The 20,947-nt window shown below is 38.3% G+C and overlaps 1 protein-coding gene across 1 annotated transcript; it reads right to left on the bottom strand.

Moving 5' to 3' along the window:
- Positions 1-331: 331 nt before the first annotated feature.
- On the bottom strand, positions 332-1,322 carry LOC308246602 (succinate dehydrogenase [ubiquinone] cytochrome b small subunit, mitochondrial-like; the record flags this gene model as incomplete). The annotated part of the gene is made up of 1 exon (XM_080665015.1): positions 332-1,322. One exon carries the CDS (start codon positions 1,320-1,322, stop codon positions 843-845), a length of 480 nt encoding a protein of 159 aa, XP_080521141.1. The 3' UTR covers positions 332-842.
- Positions 1,323-20,947: the final 19,625 nt, after the last annotated feature.

The following is a 20,947-nucleotide window of genomic DNA, read 5'->3' as shown; positions in this document are numbered from 1 at the left end:
TTTTGTTTTGTTTTGTGTTTACGTTTTTATTATTCAGAATTTTATTTTTTTAAAAATTTTCACAGAATACATTTCACATTAAAGATTCTCACAGTGGGTAAAATAACAATTTATTATTTAAAGTTTTATATTTGTGGATATTATTTTGGGACAAGTAAAATGAACACGTTTGAGGAGTTAAGTCTCACTTTAGAACATGTAATATTTTGATACCTTTACAGGGGTACCTCTTCCCTCTGCATGGAACTTCTCTATATTCAGAAGTTCTCCAGGCTCTTTTTACCAGGATTTAGAAATTTTTAATGTGAAATATCCTAATAATAATAGCATTTCCTAACTTTATAGTTTCCCAAAGACATATAACCATCAGTGACTGGTATCAACTAAACAAAGGGGGAAAGTTTTCAAACATTAAGTGCTGCATAAGTTTCTGCAGTCTTTACTTATGAATTAATAGCTTTTCCTCTCTCCATAACTCTTAGGGCAAATATAGAAGTTTGATTAGGTATTGACAGAAATAAAGCTGAATTCCCTTTGTTTGGTAAATTAAAATGCGAAAGCTCATATATAATGTTCAGTTACATTGTGAGTCTTGAGAAGCTGGAGGACAACCTTATTCACTCGCCAGAATGTGGAACTCTGTCTCACAATTTCTTGGATACAATTCCTCTCAACCCTTTTCCTCACAGATTAAATTCTAAAACTAGCCAGGTGATTAGGAGAAGAGACTTATCTCACCAGTGGACTCATCTGTTATTTCCTCCTTATTGTGAGATGAATGGCCTGACAGAGCAGAGGCAAAGAGGCGTACAATCAATTTTCAAGGTATTAAGTCAAGAAGGTCAGAGTTTCCATAGTGTGGCAACAGCTTTGCAGATGCCCACATCATGATAGTTGAAATAACAAAGCCCAGCAAAGGTGAAAGCCGAGAGTGCCAAGAGGCCTGCCTTGGCAGCTTTCTGCAATGCATCCTTTTGAACATAGTCAGTAACAACTTGTCCAAGGCCCCAATGACTATGGAGAGAGAGGACCGCAGCCAGGGAGTAGTCCATCGCAGAAGAAGGATTCAAATACGCAGCTGGAAGTAGGCCCAGGAGCAAAACACTGACAACCCTCTCACCAGTCCAGTGGAGAGATGCAACCTTGGAAGCAGAATGGCGGCTGGGTGACAGGTAAATGTGCTGTATTCCACACCATCCTGGGGTAGGTTGGTCCTGAAGAAATGCCGAGATTTGAGCAGGTCTGACCACTGGGGTTCGGAGGAAGAGAGCTCGGCCTCCTCGGGCACCGCAGAGGGCACTCAGCCTCCACACACTCGCCATCTCGCTCCTCGAGCATTGACTTTTGAATCAACCAAGTGATCCTGGATTTGAATCCCACTAGGAAAACCAGAAAAATCCATTTAAGCTTCCTGATCTCATTTTGTTCCATGATAAAAATCCTCCCTTAACTGGCAGTGAGGATTCAAGATGAATTGCCTAGCACTTAATCAAGCACAGAGCAATTGCTTAATAAAGAAAAACTATTATTATTATTATTATTATTATTATTATTATTAAATTATTTAACCCACATAGCAGTCATATAAAGGGGATAAACAAATTTTTATTTTTCAATTATTTTCCACGAAGTACCTAACTCTCCTTCTCAATGCAGTTAATCCCTTTTATCCCCACCCTTTCTGTGAAGCTTGCATTACTGTATCTATCACCTTGCATTAAAATTTTGTGTTTACATGCTTGCCTGCCTTCTCTAGACTATGAGCTTATAAAAACAGACACCCATTGTCAGCATGGCATTTCCAGGGACTGTGCTATGCTAGAACATATTTGTGGTGATTCATTTTGTGGGTCAACTTGCCTGGGCTACAGGGTTCCCAGATATTTGGCCAAATATTATTCTGTGTGTGTCTGTGAGAGTGTTTAAGGATGGTATTAATAATTGAATCCATAGACTGAGTCAAGCAGATTGCCCTTCCTAATATAGGTATGCCTTCTCCCATCAGTTGCAGACCTGACTAGAACAAAAAGGTTGAGTAAGAGGGAATTCATCCTCCCTGATTATTTGATCTGGGACACTGGTCTTTCTCGGCCCTCAGACTTGGACTGACACACCAGTTTTTCCTGGCTCTCTGGCCTGTTAGCTTTCAGACTGGAACATACCATCAGCTCCTGTGGTTCTCAGGACTTCAGATTTGGACTAGAACTACAAATTGACTTTATAGGGTCTCCAGAATGAATATCTTGGGATTTCTCAACCTTCCTAATTACATGAACCAATTTCTTATAATCAATCTCTTTTATATATAAACATACACATCCAATGATTCTGTTTCTCTGGACAACTCTGACTAATACAATATTAAAGTGCTTAATTAATATTTGGTGAACTGATCTGATTTCTCAGAATGGAAGAACATTATAAAAGCACTTACTTTTGCCTTTGCCTTAATGCCTTTTGAAAAAACAAAACATTTTTGACATTTCAAATGTCCTCAAATAAAAGTTGTCCCACGTCCTATTGTTGAACAGACTTAAATGAGCAAAATCCCCCCTCATTTTATGAGTTTTCTCAGAGGGATAACTTTTTGGGTGGATTTTAAACATTCACCTCAGAAGAGTAGGTTTAAAGTTTCAAATTGAATTTCAGTCTTTGATCCTCAAATCTATTTCTGATGGATAAATGAAGTTCTGGTTTTGACTGGAGGAAACTAAAATATCAAAACGACTGTTTTGACATTAAACAGCTGTTTTTAAAAATTCCATGATTTCATTGTCAGTGAATAAGACACATGTGGCTTAAATTTTCTTAGAATACACAAGGTTTGAAAAATTAAGGGAACCTGGTTTGGGTTTGATTGACTGAAAAGCATTTGCAACCCAGTGCTATCTCCTTCCATGTCTCTGCCTGAGAGTTTCCTTCTTACAAACTGCTTTGCCCTCATGAGCTCAACATACAGAAGAGTGATCTCAGAAGTGTGAAAGGTTGAAATCAGCCCGGGGAGAAGTTGTTTCTGAAATTTAATGAACCCCAAACCAATCACTATTGCACAACTCCTGCACGTTTCCTTCTGAGGACCTCAGGACACCACCCCAAAATATGCTATTTCCAAGTTATTTAAAATGGCCCTTTTAAACCCTGTTTCATTCAAGTTAGGTTGTTTATTCCTGAGTCTAATATTATTTCTAGATTTATGAATTGTTTGACCTTTTATTTTTAAGGGTAGTCATTTCATATTATTAGAAAGAAAGTCGGCAGTTTTCTTTGTAGCATAAGATACATTCGAGGAGAGAGGAAAAAATACTGTTGTTAGGTTCCAGAAAAAAAGTAATGAATGCGTGTTCCAATGGCCTTCTCGGAAATGGTGACATTACTGCAAAAGTTATAAACTCTGATTTTGGGAAACAGAAGATTCACTTGGTTTTGAGTTCAGACGCAAGAGTCACACTGTAAACATTTCGTGTACACTCTTTCTCATCGGTATTTACATTGTTGAATTGTGTGTCTCTCTGTGACACTACAACTGTTAAACATGAAGGGTTTATTTTGGAGGGGTGTCTATTACATTTCCTTTAAGGGCTCAGAAATTAGAAAAGCAAAACCTCTATTTCACCACTGATCAAGTCAGCAACCAGTTGGCGGAAGGTCACATGGGGTAACGGGAAGATCTGGAGGGTCCCAGGGTATACATGTCCATGCAAGCTCGCCACCAGACCACTGTGGTCTGCTCTCTGCACAGACATCCTGTGGTTTGCTGAGTCAATAATTGAAGCTCCCAAAGCTTCTTCCCCAACAACATAATATGGGTTTTAATAAAATTGGACTGACTTTATTGTGTCCAGGGTGAGATGGAAAAAGAGAATCAGTGGAAGAGGAATGCATTGATAGACTTATCACAGCACTGCCATCAACAACAATTATCGAGCACCTACTATGTGCAAATCAATATACTAGGCATGTTAGTTGCAGAGTAAGAGACGTAACCAATACCTGTATAAGAATATACAATTTAGTTTGGAAGATGGTAATACGTAGTTTTTCTCCTCCTCCTCCTCCTCCTCCTCCTCCTCCTCCTCCTCCTCCTCCTCCTCCTCCTCCTCCTCCTCCTCCTCCCCTCCTCCTTCTTCTTCTTCTTCTTCTTCTTCTTCTTCTTCTTCTTCTTCTTCTTCTTCTTCTTCTTCTTCTTCTTCTTCTCTCTCTCTCTCTCTCTCTCTCTCTCTCTCTCTCTCTCTCTCTCTCTCTCTCTCTTTCTCCCCCAAAAATGTATACACACACTTTGAGTAATTATAAAGGCAGTGTTTATTAAAATACATTTAATTTTCAAAATTGAGCTATCAGCTATTAAAGTGTGTATACATTTTCTTGGAACACGCTGTATATGTGTATGTGTATTTGTGTTTGTGTGTGTGTGTGTGTGTATATATAAAAACACACATAAAACTCAACAAATTAAGGCAGCATGTAAGAAATATCCAGATTGTGAGACAATACCATTTAGAGAGACATGGGTCTGTGGCTGTTCCTACCCCTCTGCTCCCCAACAACAACCCTAGGGTGAACACAGAAAAGAAACAAAAGATGTGGGGAGGAAGAAGAATTTCCCCGTCTCCTTACACTTTTGCTGATGTCCATGTTACAGGTGATTAGAGTCTGAACCAAGGTAGTGACGGGATCGGTACAGAAAAGTGTTAATTTTGAAGATATTTGAGAAGTAGGAGGCTATATTTCTGCTTTTATTGTCCCTTCCCTAGAGAGCTGTTCTCGGCCACCCATCTATAAAAATGCTTCTGAAGTGGTGAGGACTAAATTAACTTTTTCCCAATCCATCTTGGGTTAGTAGTTATATAAAATGCAATAAAAATAAATTAGTAGAAAATTAAATAGAAAATAAACACTCTCAAAATAAAGACCAACTATTTTTATTGCAAAATCCATGAAACATAGGAATGCATTTTAGCACGTATAATAAGAACAAAACTAATATGGAAAAATAACAAAATAAAATAAAAAATTTAAACGTTGTTCATTTAAAGTGTGTGTACAGGCAATAACTATAGAGAATTGCTATTCTACCCATTACTTTTTGCTGATTTGTAATTATGACTAAACAAACATTACTAGCAAAATAGTGACTCCCAACAATAAAAGCCTATTTGCACACTTTAAACAAACAGTGTATATCAATATTTAACATTTTCAACATGGCAAGTGAGCTTGCTTTTTGCTTGTTAATTTATCTAATCTAGGCTGGAGTGATGACAACTCTGTTTGCAAGGTTTGACATGGTTCCATTGCATATAAGACTTCTGCACAGCTCACACCATGTGGGACATGAGTGTGATGGTCTCTACCCTGTTTAACCAATCACTAATCATAAGCTTGACTATGGCAGCCATGTCAAATTGCTAAAGAAGTTTCTAAACACTCTCAGTGTCTGTATTTTTCTTGTTGCAGACAGAGAATAAATGTACCATTTATTGTTGCAGACAGAGAATAAACTGTTCCATTCCACAGATCAGTTTGAGTAGCCCTGTTGTAGATTAGTACCTTCACCTAATTCCTGCTATTCTGTTTCAGCTTCCTGTGTATTTTATTCATAATCCTTATCACAACTTACCTGGTAATAATTATTTTTAATATATATTTTTATTGATTTCAGAGAGGAAGACAGAATGAGAGGTAGAAATATAAATGATGAGAGAGAATCATTGATCAGCTGTCTCCTGCATGCCCCACTCTAGGGATCGAGCCCGAAACCGGGCATGTGCCAGAGATCAAATCATGACCTCCTGGTTCACAGGTCGATTCTCAACCACTGAGCCACGTCAGCCGGGCCTGGTAATAATTATTTGATTGTTTACTTTTCCCACAACAGTTTTCTCCGTTAAAATGTACCCCCATTAGTCCGGCCAGAGTGGATCAGCTGGTTGAGAGTCATTCTGTGCACCTAAAGGTTGTCAGTGTGATTCCCCATTAGGGTACATGCCTGGGTTGTGGGTTCAGACCCACGTCAGAGCGTGTACAAGAGGCAACTGATCAATGTTTCCCTGTTCCATAAATGTTTCTCTCCCTTCTTCTCAGCATTTTCTCTGGTGAAGATTTTTTTGTAATGCACCCCCACTAGAACAAAGACAATGTTTACCCTGTCACAATTGCGATCTCAATACCTTGTTGAGAAAATGAGGGGCTAAATGAATATTTGTTTAATTAATTAATTAAAAATTAATTTAAAGGCACAAACTTAGTCACCAAAAGTTGAAGATGGTATGGGAGAAAGAGTGAAGGAAGGAAACTAACATTTAGTGAGCCTTTACCATGTTCCAAGCCTTATGCCAGGCACTTTACTTACTTTATCTCATTTTACCCTCACACTAAATCTGTGAAGCAGATGTTATTATTTCTGTTTTAAAGATGAGGGAATTGAGGTTCAGAGAGGTTAAGAAACTTGCATGAGGTCACATAGCTAGTAAATGATAGAGTTGGGATTTGAAGAATTTGGCTCCAACATTGACAGGATTTGTTGAGTGATTACATGTGTGTAAGAGTCTAAGAAAGGAAATATCTGATCAAAGAAATGGAAAACACGAATGAGGAACAGTTTGGGATTTTAGAAGGAGTAAAAACGAGTTCAGTTTTGGCAGGTTGGGTTTCTGATGGAATAATTTGCATATGAGCCTGGAATTGGGATAAAAGTTCTGAGATGAAGATAAAGACCTAAAATTGGTGTTGTTATCATGTCTATAATTGACTGTAAAGCACTGCCACATATACAGTGTGCTATATTGTAAAGGGCACTCAGGTTACACTATAAGCCAGGTTCCACTCATCTCCGATCAAGCATGCACAGTCCAAGAGGAGTAGCTGATCTTCCACTCAAGAACTCCATTATTCTTAGGGGAATAAATCAAAGATAAATACAATATGTACAATCTAGAAAAACTAACTCATAGAACCAGGGAGTAGAATGGTGGTTTTTCAGGGGCTGTGAGCTGGGGGAAATGGGGCGATATTAGTCAAAGTATACAAAATCAGTTGTAAAATGATTAAGTTCTGGGGCTCTAATGTACAGCATGGATTATAGTTAATAATACTGTATTGTGAACTTGAAATTTGCTAAGAAAATAGATCTTTTTTTAAATATATATATATTTTTTTATTTCATAGAGGAAAAGAGGTGGAGAAAGAGATAGAAACATCAATGATGAGAGAGAATCATTGATTGGCTGCCTCCTGCCTGGAATTTAACCCACAACCTGGGCATGTGCCCTGACCAGGAATCGAACCAGGATCTGCTGGTTCATAGGTTGAGACTCAACCACTGAGCCACACCAGCAGGGCGAGAGTAGATCTTAAGTGTTCTCACATACAACACATACACAATATGGTAATCATGCAGGATTATGGATGTGTTAATTAACTTCATCGTGATAATAATTTTACAATGTATATGTATAACGAATCATCATCTTGCATACATTAAATATATTCAGTTCTATCAATTATATCTCCAAAAGTGGGGGACTGGGGAGGAGAGGAAGAACCCCATACGGCATCTCTACCAGTACAAGTATTTCTGTCATCTGGATCTCTAGCAAAACCAAAGCTTTGCTAATTAGCATAGTAATAGTTAGAAATAAGTTTCTATTGGTGAAATATTTAAATTATTTTAATGAAATGTGCTTTCAGGGAAAATAAAGGTATTAACAATACGTGAATTGGATGAAATATTTCAGAAATATTTCCTACTCATCCATACACATGCATGAACACAGAATAAGAAACCAGCAAGGCCACTCACTAGCCGACACTCTTACTGATGCCATAGGTGAGTGTCAGTTATGAACTTGGAAGGATCTGATTGTCAGATGCTGATAATAGAGGCAATGAAACCACTACCTCTGGAATCTTGGTATTTCCTCAGGCTTGTAGAATAGATTGTAGAAATTGGTGTGTGTGTGTGTGTGTGTGTGTGTGTGTGTGTGTGTGTTTACTTTATAACAAATATTTAGATAAATGGTTTATATGTGTAGCTAAATTTTTTCTAAGACTTGTTTTCATTACTAATTGGTAGTGATAGTGGGGTGTAGCTAGCTCCTACTGTCGTCAACATTTCTTCTGTGGCAATCATTATACACCAAAAAGGACCTACATTGTGTTCAGGTCAGCTCATAAGAGATGCCCACATATAATTGGTAATTGAGATCATTCAGGAAGAGTCTGAGGAATGGGTCTACAGGGAAGATATCTTAGGACAGCCGGTATTTAGAAGTGTTGGAAAAGGGGAATCCATAAACAGATTGAAAATACATCAAAGGAGCCCAGCCTCAGTGGCTCAGTGATTGAACATTGATCTGTGAACCAGGAGGTCACCGTTCAATTCCAGGTCAGGGCACATGCCCAGGTTGTGGGCTCAATCCTCAGTAGGGGTTGTGCAGGAGGCAGCTGATCATTGACATTTCTATCTCTCTCTTCCTCTCCCTTCCTCTCTGAAATCAATAAAAATATATTTTAAAATAAATAAATCTAAGGAAGGGAAAGAGAGATCCAAAAGTAAGTTGTTACCAAAGCCAAAGGACTTAAATTTTTTGATGAAAGGATGATGAGTAGTTTCAAATGCATTAGAAATATCTGGTACCACCCAAACTGGGGAAAAAAAAAAATGTGGATTTTAATGATTGGTACTATACAGTTTACCTCAATTACAACTGAATCAAAGTAAAGGGCAGATATAAGAACTAAAGCCGATTCCAGTGCACTGAATGGAGAAGGGCAGTAAGGAAGTAGAAACAATGAGTGTGACTTCAGGAGTTTTGCTATTAAAAGGTGAAGAGGGAGTTGGGTAAACGGAGCATGCAAAATAGAAGTGGCTGCTACTAGGCTTTTTCTTTTAAGCCTGGAGAATGTTGAATATATGTTAAGATGCATTTGAACAAGAAGCGAATACATGGAGCAAGAACTGAAAGCAGAAAGAAAATGGATCAAGAGTACAGGTGGGCCCTAACCGGTTTGGCTCAGTGGAAAGAGCATCAGCCTGTGGACTCAAGGGTCCCAGGTTCGATTCCAGTCAAAGGCATGTACCTTGGTTGTGGGCATATCCCCAGTAGGGGTGTGCAAGAGGCAGCTGATTGATGTTTCTCTCTCATCGCTGTTTCTAACTCTCTCTCCCTTTCCCTTCCTCTCTGTAAAAAAATCAATAAAAAATATATTTTTTTAAAAAAAGAGTACATGTGGGAGAATCAATTGAAAATATGAATAAAGACAGGTAAGATTGGACTGGAGTGGAGTTGTGCTTCCTACTGATTTCAGTTTCACTGCAAAGGCTGAGGGAAATTTTCTGTGATAAAATAGAGAAGAGGGAAAGAGAAAGACTAAGAATAGTAATAATGATTTGAGGAACTGGATATGTGGAAGCATTTCTTTAGAAAGTTGTTTTCCTAAAAAGAAAAAAAAAAGGAAGTTGGAAGTTGGTTTCCTTACTGTGTTCATCATCACACTGATTCTGCCTTTTAAAAGAAGTAAGAGAGACCACAACTGATTATTGATTATGAATAAGGATATCATGGGCAATAAATATGTGTATTGCCTAAAATATCTTCCATTGGCTTTCCCGGGCAGCCTGCCCCCACCAAAGGCAATCATTAATGTGTTGCTTAGCTTCTATCTTTCCAAAACTGATGGAAAGTTCAACAGTTATAACAATGATTACAGCAATATACTAGTAGATCCTCCTAAATAGTAAATGCTTATACACTGCTATAATGATATAACTTAATTTCTGTAAAATTAATATACAGAGAGACTTTGCATATAAATCAATCAAAAAGCTGTTTCAATATATGGCATAGAATTACAAACTGTTCTTATCTTTGATCTGAAGAGTACTCAGGAATAACAGGATGAAATCTCTTTTGTTTTATTTTTTTATCATCATAAAATGAAGTGCTTCTTCTTCAAAAGAAAAACACACACACACACACACAACTTACATGTGTACTGTGCTTGGAATGCTTGAAGAATGCTCTACAATTTTACTGCCTATTGCCTAAAACAGGAGTTTGTGTTTGGGACATATATAGAACATAGGAAAGCTATTTTGAAAAGAAATTGAATATGTTTTTATCTTGACTCCACAGAATTTCGTGTTAATACCTTCAAACCTCCTCTCTCCAAGGAGAGAGAGGGGCTGTGTCCATAGCTGTCACTGACTTCCTGTTTACAGCTGCTATCCTTATGAACCTGGAGGATTGCACTTCCCACACCACAGCAGCAGACACGTGGCACATGGGCACGCACTAACATCCTGTGTGGAAAGCATCTGAGTTTCTAACATCACAACACTGTGTTCTATGAATAAATGGGAGAATTCTTTCACAGGAGTCCAAACAATTGGCCATCACACCTTTTTGGAGGTCATAAAACACTTTTTGGTTTTCAAAGACTTTCCCAATAAAGGAACAAGAGGCTAGAATTTTTACACAATCATTTGATTGTTAGATGTAGACAAATACAGTAGCTGTTGTGTCATAAATTAACATTTATGGCATTTAAGAGCTTTTGGTGGAGAGTTAAAGAGAAAGCAAAAACAAAACAAACATCATTTTATCATGATGATAAAATGACCTAATTTTATTGTTCTTCATTTTCTTCAAGCCTAGTGATAGGAAACCATGTTCATTTAGGTGATGAACAAAGAGAAAGGAAAGGAATGTAAATGTCTTTGAAAACGCCTTTCTAATACAAATTTCAGAAGTATCTCCAAACACTACCTTACTAGATGCACAAACTTTCTCATATTCCCTATACTGACTTAAATGTAAGTAGTTTTTCCTAAAGCATACTTTTGTTAACTCCTTCAGCAAATCCCAGCCTAATTAGAAAAGAGTTTGGGGTCAATAAGCCTGGAGAATCAGTGAGGCTCTGACTCTAAGTCGAAGTGTTACCAAAGATTTTCCCTGGTCTGTTCAAAACCCAGTTGCAATGCCTCCCACTTAACACCAATACTAGAAAAAAGCCGCTGACCTGCAATGAGAGGAAATAAGTCATCACTACTCTAAAATTAAAGCACCTATTCCTGCTTTACACTTTATCAGATGTTAGGTCCCGGATGCTGATTGTTTTAAAAGTCTGTCTAAACATAGAATATTTCCTGAAGGAATGTTAGCAAACTAAACACTTGGTTCTATTGACAACAGCCTAAATGTTATTAACATAGCTATGATAAACAAGTAAACAGACACAGTGCTAGTCAGCAAGTCTATTTCCCAGGGAAGCTACACTCATGACAGAATATGATTTGTAGTTTTTACTGTAAGTTATTCATTATCAGCGCAGAGATTTACCCAGTGCTAAATTCTTGGAAGTGAGAAACATTAAACTTTCAATAGTGAACTTCAAGTCACTAACTTCCTTTTTCCTAGTTCCTGATAAAATTATTTATGTAACAGCAAACAAAAACCAATGAACTTGATCAAATACTTTGTCCCCTATCACTTATTAAACATACTTGTGGTTTTATTTTCTTAGTGAAGAACAATGCTTACTGATGGAAACTTGTGTAAGCCATGATGTTTATTTTCTCAAGGTTGTTTGTGTGCTGTAAATTGAAAAGGCATCCACGTTTCTGGATCGAAGTTTTTGTCTTTAAGGATTACAACAGCTTGCTCTAATTTTTCCCTTTTATTTTTACGTTTCCATACTTTAAGCCTCTTCCTGAATGAAGAATAATTATTTGGCTGAATTTTATTTTCAGCACATGACTAAAAAAAATCTTTTGAAGAAGCTCAGAATAACACAGGAAATCCTGAAGCGTAAATGGCTCTGAGTTATTTACACTTATGGAAGAAAATTAACTAGATCAATGTGTGGCAGGGCTCTTCAGATATTCTTAATGAATCAGAAATTAGTCAGGCCAGCAGGTAAACACAGCATGCTGAAGTGCATTTGGGAGAGAATTTCAATAACGTAGGTCAGCAAAGCACCATTTAGTACTTTGGAGTTGTCTTAAGGAACTGGATTTGTCAAAGCATCGATTGTGCAACGCTGCTGAGTCATTTAGGAAATTATGAGTCTGAATCCTGTAAGATGCCATGGGGGTCCAATAAATATTATGTTTTCTTCTTCCATCTCTTTCAACACATCTGCACAGTCTTCTTGGTTTGAAGGTCATCCAGCTGCCATACAGGGTGGGACAAAAGCACGCTTACAATTGGGAGTGTGTAAAACACAGTTTATTCTTCTATTACTATTTATTAATTATTGCATTATTTTCCATATGGATAACTGAAAATCTCCTTTTGACCCATCCTGTATGAGTAACCATTGCTAATCTTTCCTATGATTGATTTTAGTTGTCCTTTTTTAAATTTAATTAATAATCCATGTGGAATTCTGGTTTTTTGTTTGTTCTGGTTTACTGTATGATCTGATAAGGCGATGATCACACAACTTATAATTTAGGAATGTTGACTTTCATTCAATAAGCCTGGCTGCTTAGATAAGCTACAAGTAGCTACAAGAGTCACTGTAGTCAGAAGACAACATTTACCGGAAGGGTACTAAGTGATTTATGGACGACTTGTGAAGTGTCATTAAATAGTTGGCAAGAGCCATATGCAAATGATAGTATTTACAGGAGCCAAATGTTTTTTAAGTGTTTAAAAATTATTAGGACAAATGTTCTAGTGTGAGAAAAAAAAAAGCCCAAAATGTTAAACAAAAAAGAGTAAGATATCTATAGAAATGTCAACATATAATCCTTAATCCACTTGAAAATGTCTGTGAGTAGTTTATGTCTAAAGTCTTTTTTTAAATTAACTAGATTTTAAATTTTAATTTAAACAATGACTCAAAAAGATCCATTTTAATATTCCTTGTTTTCTTTGATTCATTAATAATACTGATATTTTATACTAAGCTCTAAGTCCTTCATCTAAACTTCGGAGATACTGCTAATAGGCAAAAGGTTGATTCTTATGCATATCATTCAGTCATTAACTTAGCAAGCAATTATTAAATACCTGTTGTATGCACTGCACTAATGCCTTGAAAATTGGGTACAAAGTTGGCACTGTTCTGTCTTAGAGGAATTTCTAAACTCTTAATTATTTATTAATTATTGCATTATTTTCCATATGGATAACTGAAAATCTCCTTTTGACCCATCCTGTATGAGTAACCATTGCTAATCTTTCCTATGATTCTAAAGTTTATTCTGCAGACAGATGGGAGCTGCCAAAGGTTTTTAACCATGGGAGCTACATGAGTAATCATATCTGAATTTTAGAAAAATAAGTCAGATGATGTGTTTAGGTCGGAAGGAGAGGGGAGCTACTAGAAGAGGGAGACCAGGTGAATAGATTTATAAATTACTTATGTTAAAACTATCTCTCTCATACCCCTTCTTGTTTTAATTCCTGATAGCATTTATCATCTCACATATTATATATTTTGCTTATTTATTTATCTGTCTCTCCCTTGCCTCCACTAGAATATATGCTCCAGTGGACAGAGATTTTTCCAAATCTTTATTAAATAAAAAAGTTTAAAGACTTATACAATGAGCCCTCTTATACTCACCACCTAAAGTCCATGACTGTTAACATGCTTCCACTATTTGTTTTATCTACCTAGAAATAGATTTAGATATATACTTTAAATTTTTATAAATCGCCGAAACTGGTTTGGCTCAGTGGATAGAGCGTCGGCCTGAGGACTGAAGGGTCCCGGGTTCGATTCCAGTCAAGGGCATGTACCTTGGTTGTGGGCACATCCCCAGTGGGAGGTGTGCAGGAGGCAACTGATCGAAGTTTCTAGCTCTCTATCCCTCTCCCTTCCTCTCTGTAAAATATCAATAAAATATATTTTAAAAAAATTTTATGAATCAGATACAGATAATACCTTCTAATTATCAGTAATGATCTCACACATCCACTGGTTGGTCACAGAGAACCCATAAGAGATATTAAAAGGGTCAGTTTGAATGTGTTTCTACTGTTGAAGAAGATTATAATACCTCAGGGGATAATTTTATTTTTCCCTAAATCATTTGATAGTAAGTTGAATACACCTTGACATTTCTCCTCTAAAGATGTCTGTATGTATATTTTAAGACTAGGTCTTTATTAAGCCACAATAATTATTATACCGGAAAGTTAATAATAATCCCCTCATATCAGCTAATATCCATTTTCAAATTCCCTAAATATCAATAGTTAGGATTTTTGTGTTATATTCAAGGTTGTACCCACAGCAACCTGAACAGTGCTGGTTCACAGTAAGCTCTCAATAAATTATTTTAAATGGATGAATCTGTGTCCCTGATTAAACTGAGTTTCTTGAAAGTAGAAGCTTTGTTTTATTCACCCTTTTATCCTAAGTTTATTTTTTTAATCCTCACCCTAGAATATTTTTCCATTGCTTTTTTGAGATATTGGAAGAAAGAGGGAAAGACAGAGAGAAATATCAATGTGAGAGAAACATGTTCATTTGTTGCCTCCTGCACGAGCTCTGCCTAGGGCCCGGGCGGAGCCTGCAACTGAGGTATTTGTCCTTGACCGGAATGATGCCAGGACTCCTTGGTCTGTAGGCAGTTTACTCTATCCACTGAGCCAAACCAGCTAGGGCTATCCTAAGTTTCCAACATGGCTTTGGGAACATGGTTGGAGCTTCATTAGAATGTTTGTACATTTCATAAATTATAGTTTTAAAAGTTGAAATGATAGGATTAAGGCACAATCACAGAGGAAATAATTCAGGAAAAGCAAGGAGAGTTAATGAGTTTGAAGATTGATGTCATAAAGGAAATGGTGTCAGAATGGCACAGATAAAATCTTTGTTCTACAGATACCACAGATAATCTTTTCTGACCTTAGGCAGTTACCTCACAAATATAAGATCTTGATTGCAGAGGAAAACCTGTGAGAAATAAAGAAGGCTTAATTTCTGTCTCCACTGTTGAAGAAAGCTACTTAAGACCATGCCATAAGTTGGAGAAATAACATCTTCATGGATGACAGATGGCAATGTTTTCAGAATATTTAGTATCAGACCAAAAGCATAATCTGAAATTAAAATATACTGTCAATTTTGGCTTTGTTACTTTAATTGATTCCCAGTTATATAAGTTTGCTTTTCTCTGGTGCTGTAGATTTTGCCTTGAACTGGGAGGTGGAAAATCCGAGATCTAGCTCTGGTCCTGTCTGCAGAGAGCTGAGCATTCTGGTCTTGTTTTCTCCTTCTTTAAAATAAAGATGCTCAATTAGAATGAGTATATTATAAATTGTATTGGTAGACAACCCTTTATATACTTTTATTTTTTTGTGGTTAATATTGTCAAAGTAAAAACATAAAGACAAAAGTGAAAAGTCTTATCCCATTCTGACCCTTATAATCCACTAGAGGTCTGGTGCACAAAATTCATACACGGGTAGTCCCTAGGCCTGGCTGACAATCAGGGCCGATAGGGGCCTTCCAGCTGCCAGCCAGGGTCTCCCTTCCTTTGCTGCCAGCTGCTGGCTGGGGCCTCCCTTCCTTTGTTCTGCGCCGCCCCCTGGTAGTCAGCGCATGTCATAGCGAGCAATCAGTCTTCTGGTCAAACTCCCATGGGGACAATTTGCATATTAGGCTTATATAGATAGATAGATAGATAGATTTCCCACCCTTACAGCACCAAGGCTCCCAGTTTCCTGTTCATCTTTTCTGGGGTATTCCTGGTATAAATATGAAATGTATTTATAATAAACATAAATGTAAAATATTAAATAAATGTAAAATACATATGCATATTTTAATGAAAATGAGTATATATTACTCACACTGTACAAAGCCCAGCATTTTACACTTAATTAGCAATCTTAGAAATCCTATCAGTACATAGATTACCCATCCTCTTTCACAGCTGCATGATAGTGCATTGTATGGATGTGCAATGATTTATTTAACCAGTACCCTATTAATAGTCACTTAGTTTGTTTCCATCTTTTATAATTACAGAAAATACTTCAATTAATAAATTTGTATTTAAGTCATTTGCACAGTATAGTTTTAAAGTCCCAGAAGTGGAGTTATTGGGTCAAAGAATAGGCACATTTGTAATTTTTATAGATCTTGCCAAATAGAAGCTCTTCCCATTTATATTCTCAGTAGCAATGTATAAAAAAGCACAAGAGCTAATGTTTCCTTATCCTCACACTTAAGCTCATAGAGTATATCATGAAACAAGCTGGAGATAAATTTGGAATTTGGTAAGTAAAATGAGATCTCACTGTCATTTTAGTTTTTGTTTCACTTGTAATAAATGAGTTGAGTCTTTATATTTATACACACACATAGGTAGTGTCTTTGTATGTTTGTTTTCTGTAAACCATGTGTTCCTACCCTTTAAATATGTTTCAGCATTTTGTTGGCTTTTAAATTAATTTAGATACTTTATATATATTTAAAAATTAAAACTTTGAGTTTTTATTTGAATAATTTTAAAAAATAATTAAATTGATGTATAGTTTAGTATTTGATAGTGTGAGTTTTATTATATACATACACAATATGTGTTTTTTTAAATTTGTTAATGTCTTTTTTAGGGGTCCCTCAATGTTAAAGTTTTCTTCATATTGCCCTAATTGGTTTGACTTAGTGGATAGAGTGTCGGCCTGCAGACTCAAGGGTCCCAGGTTTGATTCCGGTCAAGGGCATGTACCTTGGTTGCGGGCACATCCCCAGTAGGGAGTGTGCAGGAGGCAGCTGATCGATGTTTCTCTCTCATCGATGTTTCTAACTCTCTATCCCTTTCCCTTCCTCTCTGTAAAAAATTAATAAAAATATATTTTTTAAAAAATAAAGTTTTCTTCATATTGATCTTTTATGTATCATGCAAAGTTTATTCTCAGGTATTCAGTATTTTATATGGTATACTAGAGGCCCAGTGAACGAAATTTGTGCACAGGTGGGGTCCCTAGGTCTGGCTGGAGATGAGGGCCAATCTGGGCCTTCCAGCTGTCGGCAGGAGGTTGGCTGTGGGAGCACACTGACCACCAGGGGGCAGCTCCTGCATTGAGCATCTACCCCCTGCTGGTCAGTATGCATCATAGCAACCAGTCATTCCAGTCATTCTGGTCATTCTGGCGTTCCGGTCGCTTAGGCTTTTACATATATAGACTAGAGGCCCAGTGCATGAAATTCGTGCACAGGGTGGGGGGGGGGTGTCCCTCAGCCCAGCCTGCACCCTCTCCAATCTACGACATCCCTCTCACAATCCAGGACTGCTGGCTCCCAACTGCTCGCCTGCCTGCCTTCTTGATTGCCCCTAACCGCTTCTGCCTGCCAGCCTGATCACCCCCTAACCACTCCCCTGCCAGCCTGATTGATGCCTAACTGCTCCCCTGCCAGCCTGATTGATGCCTAACTGCTCCCCTGCCAGCCTAATTGATGCCTAACTGCTCCCCTGCCAGCCTGATTGATGCCTAACTGCTCCCCTGCCAGCCTGTTTTCCCCTAACTGCCCTCCCCTGCAGGCCTGGTCACCCCTAACTGCCCTCCCCTGAAGGCCTGGTCCCCCCCCAACTGCTCTTTCCTGCAGGCCTGGTCACCCCCAACTTCCAACCTCTGCCAGCCAGGTCACCCCTAACTGCCCTTCCCTGCAGGCCTGGTTGCCCCAACTTCCCTCCTCTGCCAGCTTGGTCACCCCTAACTGCCCTCCCCTGCTGGCCTGATCACCCACAACTGCCCTCCCTTGCAGGCCTGGTCCCTCCCAACTGCCCTCCCCTGCTGGCCATCTTGTGGTGGCCATCTTGTGTCCACATGGGGGCAGGATCTTTGACCACATGGGAGCAGCCATCTTGTGTGTTGGAGTGATGGTCAATCTGCATATTACTCTTTTATTAGATAGGTTAGAGGCCTGGTGCACAGGTGGGGGCCAGCTGGTTTGCCCTGAAGGGTGTCCCGGATCAGGGTGGCGGTTCCCTTGGGGTGTGGAGCGGCCTGGGTGAGGGGCCTGTGGTGGTTTGCAGGCCGGCCATGCCCCCTGGCAACCCAAGCGGAGGCCCTGGTATCTGGGATTTATTTATCTTCTACAATTGAAACTTTGTAGCCTGGAGCAGAGCCAAGCCTTCTGCTTGCTCCGTGGCAGCAGCCATTTTTGGGGGGATTTATGTATCTTCTATAATTGAAACTTTGTAGCCTTAAGCAGAGGCCTGGGATGGCCAGGGTGTGCGGAAAGCTTGGCTTCCTCCATCACTGTGGGCAACCCTAGCCTCCTGCTCTTTCCAGCTCCGTGACTGCCGCCATTTCTGTTTGGATTTATGTATCTTCTATCATTGAAACTTTGTAGCCTTGAGTGGAGGCCTAGGCCGGCAAGGGCAGGCGGAAAGCTTGGCTTCCTCCATTGCCAGAGAAACCCAAGCCTCCCTCCTGCTCTCTGTGGTGGTAGCCATCTTGGTTTGGTTTATTTGCATATTCGCTCCTGATTGGTGGTGGGCGTGGCTGGTGGGTGTGGCTGGCGGGTGTAGTGGAGTGATGGTTAATTTGCATATTACTCTTTTATCAGATAGGATGTTTTTTAATTGGTTGTTGCCTGAATAACTATTGATCGTGTTACTGAAAGCTTACTGAATTTCCTTATTGTTTTTAAAGTTTGGTGAATTTTTTTATTAGTAATTCTCTTGAGTTCTCCAAGTAGACAATCAAATATATACAAATATTGGTAAATTTATCTGTTCCTTCCAATATATAAAAGTCTAATTTCTTCTTCTTATCTAATACTAGAGACCCGGTGCACAAAATTCATGCACGGGTAGGGTCCCTAGGCCTGGCTGGTGATCAGGGCCGATCTGTGGGGCAACTGGTGGGGCGATCAGGGTTGGCAGCTCCTCCACTGCTGCCCGCTGCCAGCGCTGCATTGCCGACGCCCGCCTTGTTCTATGCAGCCCCATGGTGGCCAACACATGTCTATCTCCCAGTAGGTCGAACTCCTACCTGTGGGGACAATTTGCATATTAGCCTTTTATTATATAGGATAGTCAAACTAGGAAATCCATATTTATTTCCCCTCACCTAGACTGGATGCCCTTCAGTCTATTTCCTCTACCCAGTATCTCTGTCTGTAAGATCTCTAACAAAATCCACCACTAACAATGGCTGAGAGGTTAACATGCATCATATTGTCAGAAAATAGAGTGAAGAATCTTTGTGTGTCTGTATACGGGTGGAGTGGAGGAAGTGGCAGGTAAGCAACAAACCAAGCTGAAGATAAAACTGCAGAGTAAGTTATATTTCTAGTAAATCCTTAGCAGTGTTGGTGGGAAATGGACCCAAGCATGGGAAACAAAAGCAATATAATCTGTAACATGACAAAGAGAAGAATTGGAAAATAGAGTTGTATGCCAAAAGGCTGGCAAGACATGCAAAGTTGGGACAAGGAGTGAGTCTGGTAACCATAGATGTGGGCCAACCAAATGGCAGGAAAGCCAGCGAGCATGAGGCAACGAGCACAAATGACTTGGCACAGGGTGTCCTGATTTTACTTTTCTTCTTATGACATGTCTTCAAGAGGCTATGGCTTATTTGTTCCATAAAGTACTACGAAAACTCCTCATACTGGAAATTCATAGTTGCAGTGACATGCTCAGTATAAACAGAGCCTCTATTTTCACAATGCTCTCTGTTCTGAGTCACTTGAAACACTCATTTCTTTATGGGTGCTACTAACCTTTATTGCTATGACAGTCCTGGTTATAATACACATCTTTGCAGCACACCGATCGATCTGTCCATGACGGACTTATGCGTTTTTCAACCCGTGTTTGCCTACACTGAGCTCCTCCGTGTGTATTGCCAGCCCTACCTCAATGAAAGTCCATGACTCATGATCTGGGGCTCTGAGTCATGCTCTGAAGTTCTGTGAATTAGTCTTAATTTGGTGTTTTCCAGTTATCAGTATAAGCCTTGCCTGCTGAGAGCTTTGTTTTGTTTTCCTTCCTAGAACTGGAAACAACCTTAATTGGTAGTTGATAACTTCCACAGTGTGCATTTTACGTGCATGGAGGAGTGAAAGTTGGCTCAACGGCAAGCAGAAAGAACAAAACACATTGGCACTGAGTAGAAACTGTATTGTAAAAGACATGAATACTGAGGAAAGCAGGGGTTTTGTAGATAAATAGTTTCTTGTTTGCTTCATTGTAAAGTCATTGACTTCACTCTCTCATTCTAGATCACAAATGAAGATGACAATCCTGAAGAACTTGATAGATATGGGAGGGATAAATTGATGTTTCTCTCTTTCTCTCTCTTTCTCTCTCTCTCTCTTCCCCTTCCTCTCTGAAATCAATAAAAATATATTTTTATAAATATAAGAATTTAATTAAACAAGAGAATAACATGCAAGCACCAAATGCTTCTACCATTGCTTGATGCCCCAGAAAAAAAAAAAATCTGAGGTTATAACTTTATTTTATCTCCTGATATAGCATCTGAGAACTTGAGTAATGTGCCTAGAAATATACTTTCTGGTTTAGGAAACATGTAGAAAATGGTCTGAGTAATTAACTTATATATTAGAAAATATAGAGGAGGAATTAAGTACTTATTAAAGTGTTTAGAATGAAGATCTTGAAAGTGTGCCTATCATTTCCTTTTTTTTTTTCTTTATTGCTCTACTCTTATTTGATCTTCACTGGTTTTCTGTGGTGTGTTTGTTTTGTTTTGTTTTTCCAGTAAAGAAAGTTTAATTTTTGCTAAATATTTCACTTATATTTTCAGACTTTTAAGTAAGAAATTCTTTATATCCTGGGAATTCTATAGTTTCTTATTCATAATAGGTATATACACAGTTAACACTTTATTATTCATTTCCAATAGATAATACAGAATTTATTTTCATTTGATTCTGTAACTTATGTTTCTTTTTTAGGAAATTCATCTATTTTTTTGGTCTACATCAAGATATTAATAAAATGAGA

The sequence above is a fragment of the Plecotus auritus genome (genome assembly GCF_963455305.1).
Source record: "Plecotus auritus genome assembly, chromosome: 4".
NCBI lineage: Eukaryota > Metazoa > Chordata > Mammalia > Chiroptera > Vespertilionidae > Plecotus > Plecotus auritus.
The sequence above is the reverse complement of the archived record's forward strand: the minus strand, read 5'-3'. Positions and strand labels throughout refer to the sequence as shown.